Genomic DNA, 24,608 nt, shown 5'->3' with positions numbered 1-24,608 from the left:
TCCTGAGGGATGGTTCTCCATTCTCTGTCAACCATTTGCCACAGTTGGTCGTCCGTACGAGGCTGGGGCAGAGTTTGCAAACGGCGTCCAATGAGATCCCACACGTGTTCGATTGGTGAGAGATCCGGAGAATACGCTGGCCACGGAAGCATCTGTACACCTCGTAGAGCCTGTTGGGAGATGCGAGCAGTGTGTGGGCGGGCATTATCCTGCTGAAACAGAGCATTGGGCAGCCCCTGAAGGTACGAGAGTGCCACCGGCCGCAGCACATGCTGCACGTAGTGGTGGGCATTGAACGTGCCTTGAATACGCACTAGAGGTGACATGGAATCATACGCAATAGCGCCCCAAACCATGATGCCGCGTTGCCTAGCGGTAGGGCGCTCCACAGTTACTGCCGGATTTGACCTTTCTCCACGCCGACGCCACACTCGTCTGCGGTGACTATCACTGACAGAACAGAAGCGTGACTCATCGGAGAACACGACGTTCCGCCATTCCCTCATCCAAGTCGCTCTAGCCCGGCACCATGCCAGGCGTGCACGTCTGTGCTGTGGAGTCAATGGTAGTCTTCTGAGCGGACGCCGGGAGTGCAGGCCTCCTTCAACCAATCGACGGGAAATTGTTCTGGTCGATATTGGAACAGCCAGGGTGTCTTGCACATGCTGAAGAATGGCGGTTGACGTGGCGTGCGGGGCTGCCACCGCTTGGCGGCGGATGCGCCGATCCTCGCGTGCTGATGTCACTCGGGCTGCGCCTGGAGCCCTCGCACGTGCCACATGTCACTGCGCCAACCATCTTCGCCACAGACGCTGCACCGTGGACACATCCCTATGGGTATTGGCTGCGATTTGACGAAGCGACCAACCTGCCCTTCTCAGCCCGATCACCATACCCCTCGTAAAGTCGTCTGTCTGCTGGAAATGCCTCCGTTGACGGCGGCCTGGCATTCTTGGCTATACACGTGTCCTGTGGCACACGACAACACGTTCTACAATGACTGTCGGCTGAGAAATCACGGTACGAAGTGGGCCATTCGCCAACGCCGTGTCCCATTTATCGTTCGCTACGTGCGCAGCACAGCGGCGCATTTCACATCATGAGCATACCTCAGTGACGTCAGTCTACCCTGCAATTGGCATAAAGTTCTGACCACTCCTTCTTGGTGTTGCATTTGCTCTGTCAGTCAGTGTACGATTCAGCTTACCCAATACGTCAAGTTAAAATACATGATAAAATTTGAAGAATGTTCTTAATTCCTTTTTGTTCTTTTGAAATGAAGAATAAAATTGTTGAACACACACGTAATAGTTTCATAAAAAGTTTGATGATCAAGTTCTTATGTTGGCATGATGATGTATTGTTAATCATTCTTAGTTAAGAGGTTATGAGGCAGGTGGAATGTTTAACTGTATCGCACACAGAGAGAAGGGTTGTACCGTAGTTCAGTATTCCTAAAATGAAAACGACAGCTATTAGCAACGTTAGAAGTGGGCAATATTGAAGCATATATTGACAGGTGAAATTGAACTAACAGAAGACACATCTGACTACTTAGATTCTCATGTACCCCAGAGAGGTGAGGCTCGATGCTTGTGTTACAGCTGACTGAAGGTGGAATGTGAAATTCATTTTATGCAACAATTTCTATATTTACACCATAAGAGTAGAAGAATTGGAAAAAATCTGTGAATTCGTAGTAATTGAATACGAGCGTGTTCTAGGTATCGTTGAAACAAGATGGTTATCATTACTACCGGCTGTGATGAGTTGCTGACATGTACGATAGACTTATGGCCGGTTTCTGGTATACCACAGTTACCTGTGAGTTACCTAAAAGCGCTTGTAACTTTAACTGTGCTGTTAACTTTGAGTTTCCAGAAACTTAAATCCAGATTTATAAGCCCTGGTAATAAACAGTACAGTTATCGTCATGTTTAGTACCTCTCGTCCTCCGATAGATGTCTCTACGCAAATGTTTTTAGGGTTATTTTGGTAATATCTAGTAACTTTTACTAGCAGAAGTTTTCTACAATGAAAAATGGTTGGCAAATATATACACACCATGTCAATCAGTCTGATTTAGCATGTAATACTCTCTCATAATATGAAAATACGTACGATCTAATGATGCAAAAATTAGGTATATATTACTTCCTCTTCTTTCTTATTGACAGTATGCAGACATCGTCTTAAATTTCACCTTGAACGTTGTCGTCAATCAGATCACTTTTCATTGATCCAGAACAGAACAAGCGTAAAATAAAATAATTATATAAATGAAAACGTGCCGCACAGTTTGGAACCTATTATTCCGTCACTGAAGTTCTGCACTGATGGTGCAATATCCATATGTTCTCTCTGCAAATGTTGCCTTTTTTTTTTACACTGACCACGCAACATGCATTGACAAAAATACTCTCGTAACTGCTGACGTGAAGTCCACTTGAGAACTTCAATCGAACGTAGCGAGCTAACCCTGACTCAGGATGTGAAGTGTGTTGAAACAGATAAGATGGTGACACACTACATCTCCCTGCAAGACTTTTAATTAAAGAAGTCCAGATGTTTTATGTTTATTAGGAGTCTATTAGACCTCACGTCACCGGTTAAAATATAATAGCATTAAAAAAGCAATGAAAAATCTGTATTTATTATTCAGCAGGTTAATATTAAGTGCATACAGGTACCTAAGATATTTATTATTTGGTACAAATGTAAATATTAATGGTGAATCCTCCATAATTTCAGATTGTGTTCACTACGGTAACTGTTGGTGGGACTCATGATTCAAAGCATGAGGAAAGAGATCTTAACATTATAGCTGCACTGAAAGATCAATTAGAGCCTGATGAAAATCCGTTCGACTCGAGTTCTATTTTATTTGACGATTCATTTCCCGTATTGGAAGATATATCTACAGTAGAGGCGTCATGCTCCGAGGAGATTGTAACCTCTAAACAGCTGGGACAAATTACACCATACAAGTGTAATCAGTGACTAAAGCCAGTGATAACATGGAAGTAAACGTACTAACCGAAATATTGTCGAGTCCAACACACCCAAGCACGTTAGAACTACAATGAATGACTGTAAATATATTATAACCACTTCATTATCACTTTCTAATGTTTACGAAACTTATATAAGACCTTGTACGAAACGGTATGGAGTGGCGCCTCAAAGCGGTATTTGTTGGAATCAGCTCTAACATAGAGGTAACTACAGCACTAGCTGCAGTTACCAGTCGTTGCGCAGGTAACTGTGAAGAAGCCGATAACTGTTGTTTCGGAAACTCATTTTAAACATATCGCCATCTTAAGTCACTGGTAACTACCCATCTACAGATAACTGTCATTTCAGAAACCGGCCATTAGAAGTTGTTTTTTGCAAGACAAATGTTCTACATTGTTGAATAATTTTTTGAAGATTAACTATCACTCCTTGGCTCCATTTCATTCAGTGCCTTCTGAAAATATTCTCAGCAACAATAATGGAAATAGAAAAAGAAAATATTTTGGCCACTGAAGTGGTAGAAGAACTGGAATTGCCCAGAAAGAAAATTACAAGTTGGAAAGCTGCAAACTTTCAAAGCTTTAAAATGTTGTTGATTATTTCAGAATTGAAAGATGAGGGCATCTTGGGAGAAAAAGATGTTTTAACCATCACAAACCACTATAAGCATTTCATTGGATTGGATTTCATTGGATTAAGTTGCAAACTCCAGTTCAAAGCAGCCTAAAAACTCCAATGGAAGAGCACAAATGCTTAAGTGGACATAACGTGGTGTGACATATTTATGGTGCTCCAAGAAAAAGAAATTCACCAAAAAACCTCACTGTTAGTTGTTGAATTTGTTCTGGTAGTCCCAAAACAAATGCAGTTGTGGAGAGAATTCTCTCTCACAAGTTCTCTGTGGTCAGATAAAAAGAACCATTTAAACATCAAGACTGTGAAAGTAACGATTGTGTCAATAATGAGTTTGATATTGTATGTATTGACTTTTATGAGAATAAAAGCTTATGGAGGACATAATGACTTCACATAAATATAATGATAAGTCCAATAATATGTAACTGTAATCATAAACACTTTAGTCCTGTATTTAACTTATGTTCAAAATAATTATGCAATATAATCAAGTGTTATTCAATTTTTATGTAGATCATACCAGATGTGTCCCGGTTTTGTTCCTTTAAGTGTTGAAATATTCAAACTGTCGTTTTGCTTTTGTTTTGGTATTCTGGTCACCCTCTAGTACATCACACTACCCAGTGGGTCTGGAAGGAGAAAAAGTAACGTTAAATGCTTTATCCTATAAATCACTATTCATTTTGTTTTAGTTTTGTGGTAAGATTATGATTTTTGAGATGGTACAGCACCAAATACTCACAAGAACAACTGGTCAAGTTATAAAATACTAACTCCTGTTGCTAGATAAATAACGGATCTTCTTGAATAGCTTTTTTCAATAGAACTTTGCTGTTGTGAAATGTTACATGTCTTCTCCGAAAGCATCCTTTTGTGAAACAAACAATTGGGTGTATGAGCTAGGTCTGTTTTTTGTTACAGACTCCCTAATCTGTGTAGTTTGGTTAGTTTTCTTCTCTTGAAGTTGTACTTTCCTGTATTGGGGCTATTAACTGTGCGGTTAAATTGATTGTTATGTTATTAGGTTTTGGACAGCAGCAGCAACAACAGCTGCCTCAGACCATGCCAGAATCAGCACCTAGTCCTTTAGAAGCCTTATATAATGCTGTCTTCAAGTGCCAGGTGTATGGAGATGAGAGGGACACAATTCTTGCTCGATGGAACCTGCTGCAGGCACTGTGGGGAACAGGCAAGGGTAAGTGTCAGTTTGTGGTACAAACTTCACAATCTAGTGAACAGGGCGTACAGATCTACTGTTCCGCTAATGAGACATTCACGATTTTTATATACCAGGTGAAGTTGCCCCCTAAAATTTTGGACGAAATGTAATCCAATAAGAGACGTTAGTCATGACGGTCAATAGTCTTCTGCTTACCTCCCATGTCGTAACAACTGCAAGCATACCAGACTGTCAACCTCTTGCATCGTGGTGAGAACAAGATCATCAAATCATTCCAAACCGTTCCAAAAAGTGACATTTCTTCAATCAGTTGTACATTAATCTAACAAATAAAGGTGTTTAGGCCATACCAAATGATTACTTGATTAGAAATAGTTACAGCTCTGCATGGATGTGGATATTCACGTATTTATCCGGGAATATCCACAAAGTTAGTGTCTTGGCAGATGTAAACTGTATGGCATTGCAATTAATTTTGCTGATAATTTCTAAATAATATTATGTTATTGATTTTCACTCAGGTATACTCTAGAAATCTTGGCAAGTGAGTCTTTCATACACTTCATGCAGTTATTTTTTGCTTGTGGTGAGGTGACCCTTGACAGTGGTATGGAAAAATGGTGATATGCGAGGGCCATCCGGAACGTAGTACCCGTTAGCGCCGCATGAAGCGTTGATGACTCGGGTAGCCACTGGGCAAGGTCAGACCGCGTCAGTGGCTTGTCTGCCTGCTCTGTGCAAGGTTGCGTGACGCTAGCATTGCCTGTGTTGTGTCTGTGATCGTTTAAAATGTTTAAACAAATTGAGAACCCCGCCAGTTGTGAAGTGAGGGTCGTGATTAAATTTCTTAATGCACGAAACATTCGACCTTGTGATATTCATCGCCAATTAACGGAGGTGTATAGAGACAATGTGATGAACGAGTCATCTCTTCGGCGTTGGTGTCGCAACTTCAGCCTGGGGAGGGGGAATACACACGACGAGGAGCGTTCAGGGAGACCATCTGTCATTACAGACCAGCTGTTGAGCGCAGTAGACGAATGCGTGAGGAACGATCGGCGCGTCAATATTGATGAACTGTGTGAACATTTTCCTAATGTGTCTCGAACAATTGTTCATGAAATTGTCAAAGACCATCTGCATTATTAAAAAATCTGTGCAAGGTGGGTCCCTCGCATGCTTACAGAGGAGTATAAAACCAAGCTATGGCTGCAGCACTGACGTTTCTGGGACGTTATTACGATGAAGGAGACTCTTTCCTGACTAGCATCATTACTGGGGATGAAACATGGGTTTGTTATGCATCACCTGAGAGTAAACGACAGTCAATGGAGTGGCATCATGCTCATTCACCTACCAAACCAAAAAAATTCAAGAGAGTTCTCTCCACCAGGAAACTCATGGCAACCGTTTTTTGGGATCGCCGAGGTGTACTGCTCATTGCTTTTATGGCCCGTGGTGACACAATTAATGCTAATGCGTATTGTGAAACATTAAAGAAATTACGGCGGGCAATACAAAATCGACGGAGAGGTCTATTGTCTACAGGCGTCATTCTCCTTCATGACAATGCCAGGCCTCATGCAGCTGTGATAACACAACAACTTTTGCAGCAATTCAAGTGGGAAACCTTCGACCATCTCCCGTATAGCCCGGACTTGGCCCCTTCGGATTTTCATCTCTTTGCGAAGGTTAAAGACTTTCTGGCGGGAAAAAGATTTGACAGCGATGAAGAACTTAAACGAGCCGTGACTACGTATCTCAATACGCTAGTGGCGGAAGACTATGACGCTGGAATACAAAAACTCTTCCCACGTTATGACAAATGCCTAAATTTGCTTGGAGATTATGTGAAGAAGTAGTGTAAAGTATGCTCTTTCCAATAAAAATGTGTATATTTGTTAATATTTACGCCTGTGTCTTTATTGCGGGGTACCACGGGTACCACTTTCCGGATGGCCTTTGTACTAAGAGCCTTGAGTCCATAAAGGCATAAATCTGACCTAAGCCTAATTGGCTCCTGCGCGCAATTAGTGCAGGGAAGGAACAAAGGCACCGAAATAGAAATGTTTGATACACGGTATGCACTAGCCATGCGTGTTGGTAGGTGTGATATTTACCAACTGATGTGCCCACTTTAGCACTCTGGGGTAAAACGCTGGTAACCAGGAATGAGTTAGCTGGAAAATTTATAATGTCCAATAACGGACCAACTATATTGGTAATATGTCGGTAGTTGTCGCACAAGGAAATCCCTCATAAACGTGTCACTGTAGGGAGCTGTTGTCAGTTATCAGGCCTATTGTACTTATATTAACAGATCTGTCTGTTTCATTTCTTTGGGTACAATATAGTCAAATAGTTGCAATATTCGTGGATAACCATTTGGAGATGTGGATGAAGGAAGTGCGGATGTGGAGCAGATAATATTTTGTTTATCCGCGCAGGGCTCTAGATCTAGTCAAATGTGCTATTAGTACTGAAACCACAATACACAATATATTGATGAAACAGCAAAATAAGGGAGAATTGCATGCTAGATGTCCTTGGTACAAGCCCTTACACATCTGTTCTGTAGCTGAGTGGGATAAGCATCGGAGTGCTAGTCAGGTGGTTTGAGTCCCACACTGCATAAATATATTGTTACTTGTACATGGAGCTTCAGTTGACAAACACAGGGCAGTTCTTGTTGCATGTCACTTTAGTTCACTATAGGGTATAGGAAATATCTATACAGGCTGATATAATTTAACTGCTCTTGACAAACCACAGCCTACAAGTATGTCGTTTATCAGCTTTGTGGTTCATTGTTATCCTCACTACTTATGAATGCTATGTTGGCATGTTTGGTTTTAGTTCCGAGGACAAATAGACAGAAATTAGACATATCACTAAATCCCTGGCTAAGTATATTTCTTTTCTCTTTCAGGTAGTCTATAAAGAGCAGGTGACATGAAACTGCATAATAAGGGTCAGCTGGTTCACCTGGTATATGCATGTACGTACCGTATTTGCTCATGTACCATGCACTTTTGCGCAAAATGCACACCCAAGTTGTACGAGACATAAACATTTTGATGACATTGTCATGAAACATATGTATTTATTATACAAGTACGTAGCCATAAAAGTCTATAGGCCTATTTAAGAAGTATGGTAAAAGGAAACATTGCCCACAGTTGCATTTGTTGTACTGGTATACAGGAAGTCCACTGGAAATTGACCTAAAACAAAAGAAAAGTAGAATATTACTTGCCCTTTAAAGATAGGCTTACAGGTTCTTTATCACAAACAATTACATACAGCCCCTGTTCACTTTAAAATCATGTGCCACACCAAGCTCTCGTGCTATGTTCATGACATTGCATTGAACATTTTAACATAATTCTTCCTTTCTTAAGTCCAGTTGAAGCTCCAATCGAATTTTATTGTACATATTTTATGTGGAACACCATTTGACTAAATGTTTGTTTACCTTTTTAATCTGTCAAACATGGCTATATGACTTCAACGAATCGACTGGTCAAAAAGTTAAAATATTACAGATTTAAGCCTACAATCAAATTTCACTATAACTGTATGTTACATAAAACAGAATTTCTCTTAACAAGTTATCCTTTCAATTAGAAATATTAAGGTGTACACCTCATAGAAATATGACTATTCTCATTTTACTGACCTTCAATCTATATATGTATATACTATTTTAATCATACAATGTATATTTTTAATTCACCATTGTTATCACACCACAAGAGTCATGATTTATACTTGTCTTTGTACAATTATCCTTGGCTGATGATGACAGAGAATCTGTCGAAACTGGTACCGAATGTACAAAAGTTGTGATGTTTTAACTATAATATAAAACTTTCACACAATATATAGTATTGAAAAGGTGGAACTTATTGTCCTTTCTTTGATGTAAATCTTGTTTCAATACGGAACCTAAGTATGAAATTCTTAACGTTAAACTATGTTCATAGCTTGCAGTTGACATCTCTGTAGTATCCAAAGTGGCACCTGGTGATAATAAATACCAGAACTACTTCCTCTAATTGAGGGAACTTAGCCGATGATCCATGAATGCACGCCTATTGCTGTTGCTTGAAAGTAATTTGCCCTTCTTTCTCCAATTTCCAACACACAATTTAGAAATGTCATATTTCCTTTCCACTGCAGAATTCCCCCTCTCTCTTGCCACATTAATAATTTTTTCTGCAAACATTGAAGGAATGCAGTCTTTTACCACATACAGTAGAAGTCCGCTATAGCGAGTACGGCACATAACGAGAACCCCGTTATAACGATAACTTTTGTCCGTCCCTTCAAAATTCCTATATTAAACTGTGTATTATCCCACCAGCGAGCTCTCTCGTTGATATTCGAAGGCAATGTCGGAGTCAATTAGTAATACCCGTCGACTGCTCTTCCGCGAGGAAAATGAAAAAGGAGAACATGTTTTCGTAATAAATGCGTAAATAACGTGTCCGATAGCCGTTTTTAACTCGTTAAAGATAAACGCTGAATAAACGATCGCTTAATTTTAATGCTAAATGCCGCAATTAAGTAAGAATGAGATAGGCCTACACCTTAAGATATGGCAGAGTTCGTCATTGATTGCGAGGATCGTTTATATTTTCTCGCGTCCGTTAAATTACAGAAAGGATATAATCATGTGAATTTATGGCGAGAAGATTATAAATTCTCTACTCCCGCTTGAAGTGTGTTTTCATCATACATGTAGTACAGATATGTTAGGATATGTGACACTATTTGAATAACAAAACTGAAACGTTTGCCACAAAATGCGATCGATCATCTTCGGTACAGTGTAGTTTTCGCACTATGTGCATTTGCGAGCTCTCTCGTCAACATTCAAAGGCAATATTGGAGTCGATTAGTAATACCTGTTGACTGCTATTCTCAAAAGAAAATTCGAAATGGAAGAGGATAAGGCGTTTTCGTAATAAATGTGTAAATAACATGGCCGATAGCAGTTGTTAACTCGTTAAAAATATAGGCTGAAGTAAACAATCTCTTAATTTTAATGGTATACCGTATACTGAAATTAAGTAAGAAAGTGATACACCTCAAGATATAGCAGTGTACTATCACTGATTTCAGAGGATAGTTTATATTTTCTCGCATCTAGTTAAATTTCGGAAAGCTATTCCCATGTCAATTTTTAGCGAGGAGGTTATCATTTCTCTACATGCGTTTCAAATAGGTTTCCATGATACATATACAGTTAGGTTAGGTGATGCAGTTTGAAAAAGAAAACTGAAATGTTTGCCACAGAAGCCTCTGGAGTGATACCGTATTTCTTCGAATCCAAGACTTTTTTTTTTTCTCTGAATATCGTGTGAAAAATCAAGGGTCGTTTTGCATTCGCTGCCTGATAGTAATGAACACCACTGGCAACTACCCCAGTAACCAAACCACTCTGTTTCTTTTCACCCACCAACCGCGCGCGCCTGACGCTTAGTAAAATTAAGTTTTATAGACAGCCGAAGTATTTTCGTGATGGATCGTCGTATTGTAAAGATACGTGCAACAGGTATTGCCGGAAAAGTTTCAACGGGTTCTCGTGGATGTTATGACACCAATTTTAAGTTCATGGCTATTAAACACTTGGAAATGTATAATAATTGTGCAGCAGCAAGAAAATACGGCATAGGCCTAATTAAAGCCCATATGTGGCGTTACCGTGAAGACAAAGATAGCTTAAAAATGCGTACTGCACAAAAAATGCATTCAGTGGCCCACAACAAAGACGCTTTAAAGAAGTTGAAGATGAAATTGTGAGGCATGTTCACAAAAATGCATGGGCGGAATTGCCTTACCACGGCGCAATAAACTCGCTCGTTGACTTTCAAAGTCCGCGATTAAGACCTATACCTACATCGCTAGCCGCTGAAGTTGGCCGAATCTGGCAAGCAAGACGTGCGTGTAGCAGCAGCCAGTTATATCTGACGCTGAGTGAAAGTACCAGTAACAGTTTTATAGTAAGCTAGAATATTTTCCTAGTGGATCGTCGTATTGTAGAGACGCGTGGAATGTGTATTGCTGGCAAATTTTCAACGAGTTCCCTTCGATATTATGATGCCAATTTTAAATGGTTATTAAACCCACTGAAATAAAGCAAAATTGTACAGCCGCAAAAAATACGGCATGCCAGTATTCGGCATCTACAGTCTAAAAATTCGTACTGTATAAGAAAAGACATTCATATGATTTTACAAAGCACTTTTTAAGCCTGATTAATTTTTTTGAAGGAAAAAGTGGGAGTCGTCTTGGATTCGGAGAAATACGGTAATATATATTTTTCAGAATGAAATTAAACACACACTTTCACGTAGTATCGGATTTCGAAAAACAACAAACAAGTAAGCCGCAGTCTGGATATTATCTGCGAAAACTCAAATTGTGAGCAAACTGATTGCAATTTCATACTGAATTTAATGTGTATGGGTTTTTTTCCCGACTTTTACAAAAAAAAATCTGATATAACGACAATCCGCTATAGCGAGTAAAATTTTCGCCATTATGAACTCTTGCTATAACGGACTTCTTCTGTATTTATACATGTTTTTCCAAACTGTACACTACCATGGTTACAAACTTGATACCACTCCAGTCAAATATTGTAATATCGGTTGGAACATGGCTGATATTGAAGTCTTGAGGACAGGAATTTGCTGGAAGTACTATCACCCTCCTTCTTAGAACCTGTCTTATTTACCTTGTTGTCCACCTCCTTATTCAAACTGATTATTGCATTTCTTTTAAGTGCCAGCTGTTGTTTTATGTTAGGGATACATCCCATGATCTTATCTTCAAGTTCAGGCCACTCATTCAGTTGGAATATCCTGTTTTTATTTTTCTCCAGAAAGTCACAGTACCAGGTAGATGTGATGGTAGTTACAGATTTGGATGTTCTAGTAGAGATTTCTGCAGTTATCATCATCTTGGGTGTCAAGTTTGGTAATGGCCGCTTGACCTTCGGCCAGTCAGTCGCAGGTTTACTGTCACGTATGGTAGGATGATCCTGACCTTACCTGGCTTCTACAGTTCTAATGTTGATATATGACTTCCGAGATTTTGTAAATGGAGAGTAGCATCCTTGGACTATTTACCTATTTCTTCTGATAACTATATCAACAGTCACTTGAGTTGCTTGAATGTTTACATAAGTTATGACCGAGATCGATAGCTGCAGTCGCTTAAGTGCTCCCAGTATCCAGTATTCGGCAGATAGTGGGTTCGAGCCCCACTGTCAGCAGCCCTGAAGATGGTTTTCCATGGTTTCCCATTTTCACACTAGGCAAATGCTGGGGCTGTACCTTAAATAAGGCCACGGCCGCTTCCTTCCCACTTCTAGCCTTCTCCTGTCCCATCGCCGCCACAAGACCTAACTGTGTCGGTGCGACGTAAAGCAACTTGCAGAAAAAAAGGGAAAAAATCAGTTATGTGGATAATAAATTGTCAACTAGAATGAGCCTTTAAACATTTTTGTCATTTCTTAGTAAGAAGTAATCATCATAAATTTCCTTTTTTCAGCTCCAACCAGGTTAGTTGCTAATGGCACCTTTCTGTCTTCTATCCAACCACGATTGCTGCTCATCTCAAATGTGTTCAAGTCCATGTTCCTCCTTATGATTCTATTCCTGATGGAATCGAAATATTTTCTTGTTCTCTTTCCTTGAATTTTAGCCTCCATCATCTATTTCAGTATTCTTCCTTCTTCGATCCTCTTAGCATATCCAAACCATCTCAGTTTATTTCTCCCCATTCTGTCTGAAAGCTTTTCTACTCTTATTTCCTTCCCAACATTCTCATTTCTTACCCTGTCTCTCCTTGTCTTTTCTATCTTAAAAAATTCATCTCATTGGTCTAGATTTGACTCTCCTGTCTTTTGATCAATATCCATATCTCTACTGCATATATCAGTATGGGCAGTACAGTAATATATCTTATACATCACCTCTGTAAACCCTCTTAGTGTCCAGCTCCATAGTTGGTTGGTCATCATCTTGGCTTGTAGTCTTAGGGGGTCCGGGTTTGATTCCCGAATGTGTCAAAGGATTTTAATCATAAACAGTAAATTCCTTTGGCCTGAACTGGGTGTTCGTGTTGTTCCCTACATTCCTGCAGCTCATACACACCCACACCACTATCCTTCCCCACACAAACACGCAGTTTCCTATAAACAGCACACGCTGTCCACCCTCATCGAAGGGTCTACATTACAATGGCTGCACCAAGCTAGCAATAGCCATACAAAACCACTACTGTTACTACTACCACTATTGCTGGAAAATGGAAATGGCATATGGCTTGTAGTCTCTGGAGTGTCCGAGAACAAGTTCGGCTTGCCAGCTGCAGGTCTTTTGATTTGACGCCTGTAGGCGACCTATGCGTCGTGATGAGGATGAAATGCTGATGAAGATGACACATACACCCAGCCCCCGTGCCATCGAAATTAACCAATGATGGCTAAAATTCCCGACCCTGCCGGGAATCGAACCCAAGACCCCTGTGACCAAAGGCCAGCACGCTAACCATTTAGCCACAGAGTCGGACTCTACTACCACTACTACTACTACTACTACTACTACTACTACTACTACACCGAGTTCGATAGCTGCTGTCGCTTAAGTCCGGCCAGTATCCGGTATTTGGGAGATAGTAAGTTCGAACCGTACTGTCGGCAGCCCTGAAGATGGTTTTCCGTGGTTTCCCATTTTCACACCAGGCGAATGCTGGGGCTTTACCTTAATTAAGGCCACGGCCACTTTCTTCCCACTCCTAGACCTTTCCTGTCCCATCGTCGCCATAAGACCTATCTGTGTCGGTGCAACGTAAAGCAACTAGCAAATTACTACTGCTTCCTGGGTACTTCCTTGTCCAGACCAATTTCTTCACACTGTGGTAAAATGTATCCTTTACTGATTTCCATGTCTAATCTTGCATTAGTTAATTTCCCAAGTACCTGTAGCTTTCCACAATTTCAAGGTACTGTGGCCCAATTTTTTACAATACCTTTCCCTTCTCATTCTCGTGTAGGTAGCAGAGATGCCAGCTATTATGATTCAGTCTTAATAATTACGAATTACCCATCGTAATTACGCCTTTACGAATGACACACCACAAATTACGATGTTTTGTTGATTTGTATATGTAAGTATATGGAGTGTTCAAAAGGATACACAAGGAATGCCATTACAGCTTGAATTCTCAGAACGTTCGGATTTCTCAGTAATCATTTATACCTCCGCCTTTTCCTCTTCCTCGTTTAAGAATATTTAGAGTTTTCACGCGTCGAACACAGTGTGTGCTTCCAGTACCGGAAAAATAGCCACCTGTGAAGTGGTATATCTTGCGGAGTTGTCTTTGTTTGTCACATGATCAGACTTCCATGCAAGTATGCGAGTTCTCTGTCTTCGTTTTGGTGGCAAAGTGGTGACAAACTCAGTTTTTTTTTTAATATGTGTGCGTGATTGTTGAAGTATTTATTGCAATATTGGTTGCCAAATTTAGGACATATGCTAATCGTGTGTTATGAAATGCAAAAAATTTGAAATAATGAAGAGATTTCTTTTGCAGGAAAATACGTGTGGTGATGTTACCATGACGCTAGTAAGAAACCAAAAATAGTTCAAAAAATTTAGGGAGGAATACTCGAAAGAATGGCCCTGTTTACTGCGTTCCTCATGATTCAAGTGCGATAAACAGATATAACTTGAAAACAATATTCACTCACCCATGGGTAAATAATGCATTGAGCTCGAATTATTATTATTATTATTATTATTATTATTATTATTATTATTATTATTATTATTATTATACATACATACATACATACATACATACATACATTATCATTATAGACTGTTATGCCTTTCAGTGTTCAGTCTGCAAGCCTCTGAGAATTTACTAAACGTCGCCACAATTATTATTATTATTATTATTATTATTATTATTATTATTATTATTTACGTAGTCGAATGATCGTATTGTGTGTGAGGTTATATCATGAAACAGTGCTATACATAAATATTTATGAGTTCAGTTAATGTAAATACCTGTAAATTAATATTATATAATTTATTCTTACCTGAATATATAGTTTGTAATCCACCATGCTATTTTGAAACACACTGTAACTTCCAGAAAGGCACTAGATGATGGTAGAATATTCTCTACATTATAATCTATGTATTCGGTACTCTTGAATTTTCGAGAAGGTATTTTTTTGTAATGTAGCTTTCTAGAAGCCCGACCAGGCACATATATAAGGAGATGGCCTTGATAATAATAAAGAGTTATTGTTTAGTAGAGTTATGGTGTAGCAAGAATATACTTGTGACCTCGTGTTGATATGCAGTAGTTGCAGTCTCCATGTTGAAGTGATCGACAATTGTCAAAATAGTGGCTTTGTTGATGTTCTCAGAGCGAAGTGTTTTGTTATGATGCGTAAGTTACTGAGATCTCGAAAAAAATTCTACGGTTGCCGCTGCTTCTTCCCCCCCCCCCCGCTGGTTGCCTTAACGGCTGCATTACTAATTGCCTTTCTTGAAAGTTGGCATCTCTGAGGTAGCAGATAGAGCTCCTCTTTATAGAATTAGCCCTATCCTTAGAGAGTGGCAACCCTGCCTAGGCAAGTTCCTAGGCACACTGACCTGGTGAGTACTACCTGGCATGGTGTAATAAGTGAAGACAAAGGCATAGAAAGTGGGCTCCAGTACAGCAGAGATGGTGGAGGTGGCAACCCAGCAGTTGTAGACTCTGTCCTCCAATGAAGTGGCTACATGAAGTGTTTCTTCTCTATGTTAGGAATGGCCTGAAGAATCGCTGGCACTAGCTCTTTCTTTGGGAGCAGTGACCATATACTTATGGTGGGAAAGGTTTTGGTATACAGTGAAACATCGTTAATGCGTTCCTCATTAACACATTTTCCGCTTAGCAGGTCATAAATTCGAAGTCCCGATTCTCACCATATTAAATCCATATAAAAATACCTCGCTTACTGCATCATGAATTTTCGCTATTACCGCTTAGTACGATCACATTTTTCCTAGCACTGAAAATGTTTTTTATCACCCGTTGTGAAAGGAACATAATTTCCAACTCAGGTAAGAAAGAGCCCTTGTCACAGTTGTGTGATTATGGGAAAAGGCTTTGAATTGATGAACATCACAGGATAATTTGCACCTTTGGGAGCAAGCCATTAGCCTCAGAAATGTTGAGTTTTGCTTACCAGATACCAGCAAGAATGCTGATTAACACATTGAGCATGTTTGTGCTTGTATTTCGCATTCCATTTAGAAATTACAAATGTATTTTGTGTTGAGTGGTACAGTGAAGGGTAGCGAATATTTGTCGCCTGATAGCCTACATCTGGATTAGGAACATAACTGTGTGAAGTTGATTAGCGTGGCGCATGTTTCTTTTGTGCCAGCCTAGTTTTGGATTCAGAAAAAGTCTTGAAATTCCTTACTAATGAAGACAAAATTAAAATCTATCAATAAATGGACTGGCACCCGCATCTTTAAGCATGCAGAATTAGCGCGAATGTTGAAACTTGCACCTTCAAGTTTCGACTTGATCATTCTAGTTGGTCGAATCAAAGTTTTGTCACGTTTAAAATGAGAGCCAAAGTCGTAGTCGCACATAGTTGAGTATAACCTCCAATTCATTGTCTAAGAGTGTGACCAGAAAATAATGCTTAATAACCCACTGGTCTGAAATAAAAGGCTTGTACTACCATTTGTATTAGAAAGAGTGTGATCTGCAATAATACTTGATATTTTTATGGCCTCCCATGCAAATGTTTTCATATTTGTTGTCTGATGTTTTTTATTACCTTTCTGTGCACTGTTGTTATTTTATAATCCCCAGCGGAAAAAGTTTTCATATTTGCTCTTGTGTTTTTCAGACGTTTTAATATTCTCCTCTCACCTTTAGAAGTGGTAGTTATAGTTTCACTGTATCCATGGATACACGATGTAAAATGCAGTCAGGTCGGAAAAAGTTCTTTCTAATGTTTCCATATCCCTGTTGGATAAATTTAATTTGTGTATTCAGTAGTAAGTTTTCTCGCTTAACACACTCTTTTTCCGTGTCCCCTACAGAAATATCTCAACAAGGTTTTACTGTACCCTGCAAGTGACACGCAGTTCTTGGGCTGCTGGGGGGACTGTGTAAAGTGTCGACCATTTACCAACACCATGAAGGTGGGGATTATCAGTGTGATGACTCTGACGGGGAAAGCTAAAGAGATCATTGAGAAAGGGGTTGTAGCAGTGATAGGACTGAGCAAAGTAAAGTGGAAGGAAAAACAAGAAACTGTGAAAGGGATACATACTATGTTAGGCCAGTGGACAAGAGGCAAGAAACTGAGTAGGGGTGATAATTAAAGGAACCCTTTGAACAATATGTGAAAATCGTCACATAAGCGATGGTATAATCAAATTTCGGATGGGAATGCAAAATGGAATGAAGGACTTTATGCAAGTGTATGCACCCCATACTGGAAACAAGAGGAGGATATTGAGAAATTCCTGGAGAAACTGGAAACCTTGTGAAAGTGGATGGGTGACTTTAATGCACAAGTGGGAATTGAAAGTCTAAGGAAGGAAGGAAGGAAGGAAGGAAGGAAGGAAGGAAGGAAGGAAGGAAGGAAGAAGTACAGTACCGTTCCAAAGTTTAGGACCACATAGGGAAATCGTGTCACCTAAAACCTAAACTTGTGGCACTAGATCTCTGCAATTTTTTTGCTGAGCTCTTATATCTGATAGAATAGATATTCCTGATTTTGTTCAATTGGGCGAAGTATTGTAGAAGTTATGATTTTTTTAACTGTTGGGAGGTCACACCAAAAAATCAGTTTACAGAGATATAATTTCTTGTATATTCCAACTGGTTGCAAGTATTGCCACAAATTTTCTTTTTTGTAGACTTAGCAATAGTTGGGGATCATTTTGGTATAAATGTAGAATTTCCAAAAATGTGCAGGACATTGTTTTTTTTTTTTTTCGTTTATACTTTTTCAAGCCACTGCCAAAAACCTAAATTTTTCCTTGTTCTTGTCATACTTGTCGCATACCTGTCAACTTTCCCGATTTAGGCGGGAGACTCCCGATTTTCAACAGTTTTTCCCGCCTCCCGATTATTCTATTATTTCTCCTGATTTTAGCATATTTTTTGGTGAACATACATTTGTTTTCAAATTCCGCCATTGCAGCTTGTTAACGCGAGTGGTCGGAAGTCCTTTGCTCATTGGCCGCTTTCAAACGAAATGTCTACGTTTATTAATGCGAGAAATATGCGTGAATGTGCGATGTATATTGAAACCTGTATATCGCGACTCGTATATTGGTCGTCAAACTCTCGTTCTTGCGTGCTATGCTTGTGTTCGTTCACATCAGTCTAGTCAATTGTAGAGACTAGTCGCTAGATATGGGGTCATTTTTAGTAATTTAGAGATAGAATTTCAATGATAACGACTAGTGACTTTTCTAGAGATTTTAGAAGCCATTTGGAGACAATTCTGACTAATTTTAATTTATCACAATATAAATAAAATAAGTGTGTCTGTACATTGCTCAGAATTTATAAAGAATGATATTTCTGTACCGGTCGTGACCACAGTAACAAGGAGAAATGCACGTTTTAATTTTCCGTAATGTCTGTCTGTATATATGTATGTACCCGCATCACGAGGGAACAGCTGAAGAGAATTTAATGAAAATCGGTATATAAAGTCGGGAAACAAGTCGCTACAATCTAGGCCATAAATAATAGTGTTCACGCTGAGTGAAATGGTAGTTTAGGGGAAAGCCTAAAATTTAATTCTCACATATTTGTTATTATTGGACCAATCGATAAATACTACATAATTAAAGTTATATATTATTAAATTGCCTATCATTTATGTCTTATACATTTTTACCGTACCAGCTATAATAACAGAGATATTCATGAATTTGGATTTTTGTTGCTAAGTCCATATCAGCGCCGAGGTGCGAGAAAATGGGTGAACAGAATTTAATGAAAATCGGTATGTAATGCCGGAGAATAAGGAACTACAGTCTACGCTATAAATAATTTTATTCACCCTGTTCAAAATGGTAGTTTAGGGAAAGGTGCCAAAAATACCAACAATTAGGCACTGTGAATGATGACGGCCTGCAGTGGATGGCTGAGAGCTACAACTCTGCGCCAGGATCAGACCATTAGCATGATTTCTAAGGCAAATCGCAGTGCTAGTGTTCCTGCTATTTTGAGTGAATTAACGGGCGTTCATGGTCATCATATGTCACGTAAAATTGTATCAAGACATCTGCAAGAACATTGAATAAACCTCTCCTAACTGTGATTCTGAGGCAGACTAGAAGAAACTGGTGTCGTTCTAAGAAAAACTGGGATATGAATCGCAGGGGTAAAGTGCTGTTCAGCAATGAATCTTGCTTCCAGCTATTTTCATCAAACAGTTCCACCTCCAACTCAAACATACAGCTATAACACTCGTAGTAAGAAGCCGACAGTCGACAATAACGTTCAGTTAATAACGTAACAAATTACCCTCACTATCGTCTAATGATTCAACTGTCACACTTCTGTTTCGACTAGAATGTCAATCAACCCACATTCTTAACAACATTGTAGCATTGCATCAAATTGAGATGGTCCATAAAGGTCCAATTTAAACATCTTTCTTCAACCTTCAACTACATCTTCGTATTTTTTGATCAAAGTGAACCACATCACCATATGCCATTGATTTTCGACTCATCTCTTGTATTACAAGTTGTCCATTTCATGACCGTATCAATGTTTAATCAAGAAGTAAGTATAAATAACCACCTAATCGATACTTTATTAATGCCTCAGGCAAAATTGAATAAAATTAAAACTTACAGGACATGTTTCGACCACTTAGTGGTCCTCTTCAGCTGTATAAATAAAGAACTGAAAAGAAAAACATTGACAATAAGCACAAATAAACGTTCTTTGGAGACTCCTTTGATAAAAATGGAGGTCATCAGAATAGGTCATCTTGCCTCTCGTTCTTGTTTGGAAAAGATGTTTATTCTGCGCTGTCTAGAGGGTCTGTCTTTGAGCACGACCTGGTGAAGTAACGATGTGATACAGTTTGACAATTCATGGAAAGCTCTGGAGACAAGGGAAGTAGAGTTTTATCGCCATCTAAAATAACATGTGAGGGAGGAGGGAGATTGGGCTGTGCTTCTGCGATGTCGTGTTTGATTAAATCTCTTGTTCGTCTGGTCTGTTTCATGTCTACCCATTCTAAGTATTTGCTAATATTCTCATATAAGATGTTTTTATGCTCGTTGTTTTCGTTGAGATTCTCTTCACCGTTTTCCAATTTATCAAGAACGATGTGGATGTTTTCCAGGTTGTTCATAAGATTACCTTTATTAATCATACAGATAATTTGAAGGTCCTGTTTTATATTGGTGAATTTGTGGTTGGACTCTTTCATATGGGATCCCATGGCAGAGAATCTTTTGTATCTTTCAGCATTGACGTGTTCTTGATATCTAATTGAGAAGTTCTTTCCAGATTGTCCCACGTAAGTTTTTTTACATTGAGCACAAGTCAGCTTATAAATACCCGATGACGAATTCCAGGAATCGGGTATTTATAAGCTGACTTGTGCTCAATGTAAAAAAACTTACGTGGGACAATCTGGAAGGAACTTCTCAATTAGATATCAAGAACACGTCAATGCTGAAAGATACAAAAGATTCTCTGCCATGGGATCCCATATGAAAGAGTCCAACCACAAATTCACCAATATAAAACAGGACCTTCAAATTATCTGTATGATTAATAAAGATAATCTTATGAACAACCTGGAAAACATCCACATCGTTCTTGATAAATTGGAAAACGGTGAAGAGAATCTCAACGAAAACAACGAGCATAAAAACATCTTATATGAGAATATTAGCAAATACTTAGAATGGGTAGACATGAAACAGACCAGACGAACAAGAGATTTAATCAAACACGACATCGCAGAAGCACAGCCCAATCTCCCTCCTCCCTCACATGTTATTTTAGATGGCGATAAAACTCTACTTCCCTTGTCTCCAGAGCTTTCCATGAATTGTCAAACTGTATCACATCGTTACTTCACCAGGTCGCGCTCAAAGACAGACCCTCTAGACAGCGCAGAATAAACATCTTTTCCAAACAAGAACGAGGGGCAAGATGACCTATTCTGATGACCTCCATTTTTATCAAAGGAGTCTCCAAAGAACGTTTATTTGTGCTTATTGTCAATGTTTTTCTTTTCAGTTCTTTATTTATACAGCTGAAGAGGACCACTAAGTGGTCGAAACATGTCCTGTAAGTTTTAATTTTATTCAATTTTGCCTGAGGCATTAATAAAGTATCGATTAGGTGGTTATTTATACTTACTTCTTCATCTCTTGTAAACAAATAATTGCTGGTCACTTGACCATCTTTCATTATTATTTTATTCTACATTATTTTTTATTAAATACGATTTTTATCGTCATTTTTGTTGTAACCGCTGGTCGGCCAACATAATTTTTTAGCAGTCCTATCACTCGTTCATAACAGACTGTTGCTTTGTTCATTTTAATTATAATAGAAGCCTTCTATTGTCAGTATCACTACTACTTCTACCAATTGTATATTTCCTCACGCATTGTAATATCTTTAAAACCAACTTCATTACAAGTCTTTTACTATATGTTAATTTTAATTCAAGTCTCTCCGAGGTTTTTAAAAATTTGTTTTATTTCATGTATATGTAAATCAGGTGCCTGATACTATTTTAAGGTTAAGATAATGGCTGATGATGCCTAAATTCAAGGCGAAACATGTACCGTTTTAGTTAACATGCCAAAGTAAATCGACTAAGACAAGACTTATTGTATTGATTAGGTGGTGAAATTAATAAATTAACTTATTGTTATTATTCCAAATCAGGGTTCGTCGCACATGAACTGAAAAATTCGTACCGGAATGTATAGCTCCAGCAGAAGGGGCGGGTGCTGTCATAGTATGGGGCTGCATGTCAGCTGTGGGTATTCTCCGTTACATTGATGGGACCATGGATTCCATGGAGTATATTTCTACACTCGCAAGATAATATGCTGCCCTCTGCTAAAGAGATCCATGGTGATTATTATGTGTACCAGCAGGACAATGCACCATGCCACAAATCTTGCTTAACACTTGCGGGGCTAGTGGAAAAGGAAATTCCTGTTCTGCCTTGGCCATTTCAAAGCCCGGAACATACTGAACATTATTGGACTTCATCTTGCTGCCTCCCAACCTAAGAATGTGGCAGAGTTCTATCAGTTAATCTCCATGATCTGGAACGAGATAATGAGGGAAGAATGGCAGAAGTTAGCAGCATGCCAGGCTGTGTTTGTGAGTGTCTCAAACAGGCTGGAGGTCCTGCTAATTACTAGGTACCATGAAAAAGTACTTTCTTATATATTGAAGGTGTCTTATAATGAAATTATAATGTTATGTATGGTGAAAATAAAATTTGTCATTTTATAGGGTGGTCTTAAACTTTTGACTGGTACTGTAATTGGACCAGACGGATGTAGGGAGAGAAAGGATGAAAGAGGAAAATGTATTTTTTATGAAACATAGTTTGATTGTAAGCAATACATGGTTTTGATTGTATATTTTTATGAAAGACATGGTATGATTGTAAGCAATATGTGGTTTAAAAAGAAAGACAAAAAGTAGGAAAATTACAAGATATGTTTGGGATGAAAGAACACAGATCATAACTGGTATTTTTTAGTCAAAACAGTGAATTGTGGACATTTATTGGACATACCAGCTCTTCCAGCTGAAACTTTTGATGGAAATCATTGAGTAGTTGGAGGGATTGAAGTGGGAAAAATGGAAAGAATAATGAATGAGAGAAAAAAATAAAAGTATAATCGTTAAGATAAGAAAGTACTGGAGCATTTTTCAGGAAATCCTGAAACTTACGTGTTAGACACAGAAGTGGGAAGTGTGCAAGAGGAATGGTCCAAGTAAAGGGGCATATGTAAGTTGTGCAGAGAACATCTGTTGCAAAATATCTGCAAGAGTGAAAGTAAAGGAGACTCCTTGGTTGATTGAGAAGGTGAAGGAACCGTGGGTGAAAAGAAGGAAACTGGGCAAGAATGGAACAGAGACAAGAAAAAAACTATCGGAAATATCAGAAAAATTAAAGGAAATGTAAGAAAAAATAGCAGCTGTAGAAATATTGGGATGGACTTGACTTGAGGAATGCAACAGGATGTTAAAATGGATTTATGAAAAGTAAGAGTATACACCAAACTGGTGAAAGATGAGGCTGCAGAGTAATTAATATTGCCAGAGGAGGTACAGAAAAGATGGAAGGAGTATTTTTACAAACTATTAAGTGTGGAAAATGGTGCAGAAGTGACAGATATAACAATGTTGGAGATGGAACTAGCAGTCGGAAGAATGAATTTGGGAAAAGCGACTGGTGGAGATGATGAAGGCAGCTAGACCTGTTGATCTACAATGGCTGTATAGATTGGTAACATGTATATGCATTCAGAAATGTGTGCCAGAAGAAATGGGAAAAGGATTAATAATATTGTTCAAGAATGGAGACAAGAAAGTATGTTACAACTAATGAGGAATCACACTCATATCATAAATTGCAAAAATAATAGAAAAGAGATTGAGAGGAAGGATGGAAGGACAGTTAGAGGAGCAATCTGGGTTTAAAAAGCGAGATCGATGGTGGACCCTATCTGTAATATGAGACAGTTAATGGATAATACATTGGGAGTATGGCAAAGATCTAGGAATGACTTTTCAATATACTAAAGTGATAAAATGATGGTATATCCAATAAAAAAATAAAAATAAAAAAGAGAGAATAGAAAAGAAGATTAACAAAGGGAGTCAGCAAACACACTATGGAAATTCTACATGCAATTTAAGGCAAATATTTTAATAGCTTCATCCTGACTGTAGTTGGGAGGAAATGTTTCTGGGCTAAGACAGGGAATCATAATCTCACTACTATTATTTAAAATGGTAATTGATGAAATTGTAAGGAGTCAAAAGGAAGAATTTGGTGAAAGATAGGTGAAGGTAATTTGCTGCTGATATGTGGTGTGTGCAGAATGGACACTATGGAAGTACAAGAACTAGACATACTGAATGAGAAAATTGCAAAATAAGGTATGAAATTCAGTGTAAGAACAAGATGTGCTAATAAGGGGTGACGGAGTAGGAAAAGCAATCGTAAATATTGGAGGTCAGACCCTTCAAATTGTGGACAGCTTCAAAATAACCTATAAAGCAAACTGATGCAAGATGCTAGACTGAATATAGAGATTAGCAATAGGATGCAACGTGCAAATGCATTCTACTAGAATATAAGAAACATAGTTTCAAAAAAGGGGGTACCAAGGAAGTGTAAGGAAGTGATGTACAAGATGTACTATATACCCATATTTTCATCTGTAGCAGAGACCTGGGCAGTGACAAGAAGGGAGGAGAGTAAAATTCAAGCCAGTGAAATAAAATCCTAAGAAGTGTGATAGGAGGGATGAGGAAAGACAGAGTGAGAAATGAAGATGTTGGGATGAAAACTGGAGTAGGAATGACATACTTGGGAATGTGTGGAATCTGGTTAATGCAGTAAGGGGGCAGTTGAAGGGAGCAGAGATTTGCAGTGGTTCTGTGTAGAATGGATACTGACCAGAAGGTGATTGGG

General features: G+C 38.9%; 1 protein-coding gene across 1 annotated transcript in view; it reads left to right on the top strand.

Moving 5' to 3' along the window:
• The window catches only part of Nup54 (nuclear pore complex protein Nup54), a 140,183-nt gene that overhangs the window by 55,545 nt on the left and 60,030 nt on the right, over positions 1–24,608 (top strand). Inside the window, exon 4 of the mRNA XM_067144108.2 lies at positions 4,676–4,846. Within this exon, the coding sequence (XP_067000209.2) occupies positions 4,676–4,846 (171 nt within the window). The remainder of the gene's footprint in view (positions 1–4,675; positions 4,847–24,608) is intronic.

Source organism: Anabrus simplex, chromosome 3, assembly GCF_040414725.1.
Source record: "Anabrus simplex isolate iqAnaSimp1 chromosome 3, ASM4041472v1, whole genome shotgun sequence".
NCBI lineage: Eukaryota > Metazoa > Arthropoda > Insecta > Orthoptera > Tettigoniidae > Anabrus > Anabrus simplex.
The sequence above is the reverse complement of the archived record's forward strand: the minus strand, read 5'-3'. Positions and strand labels throughout refer to the sequence as shown.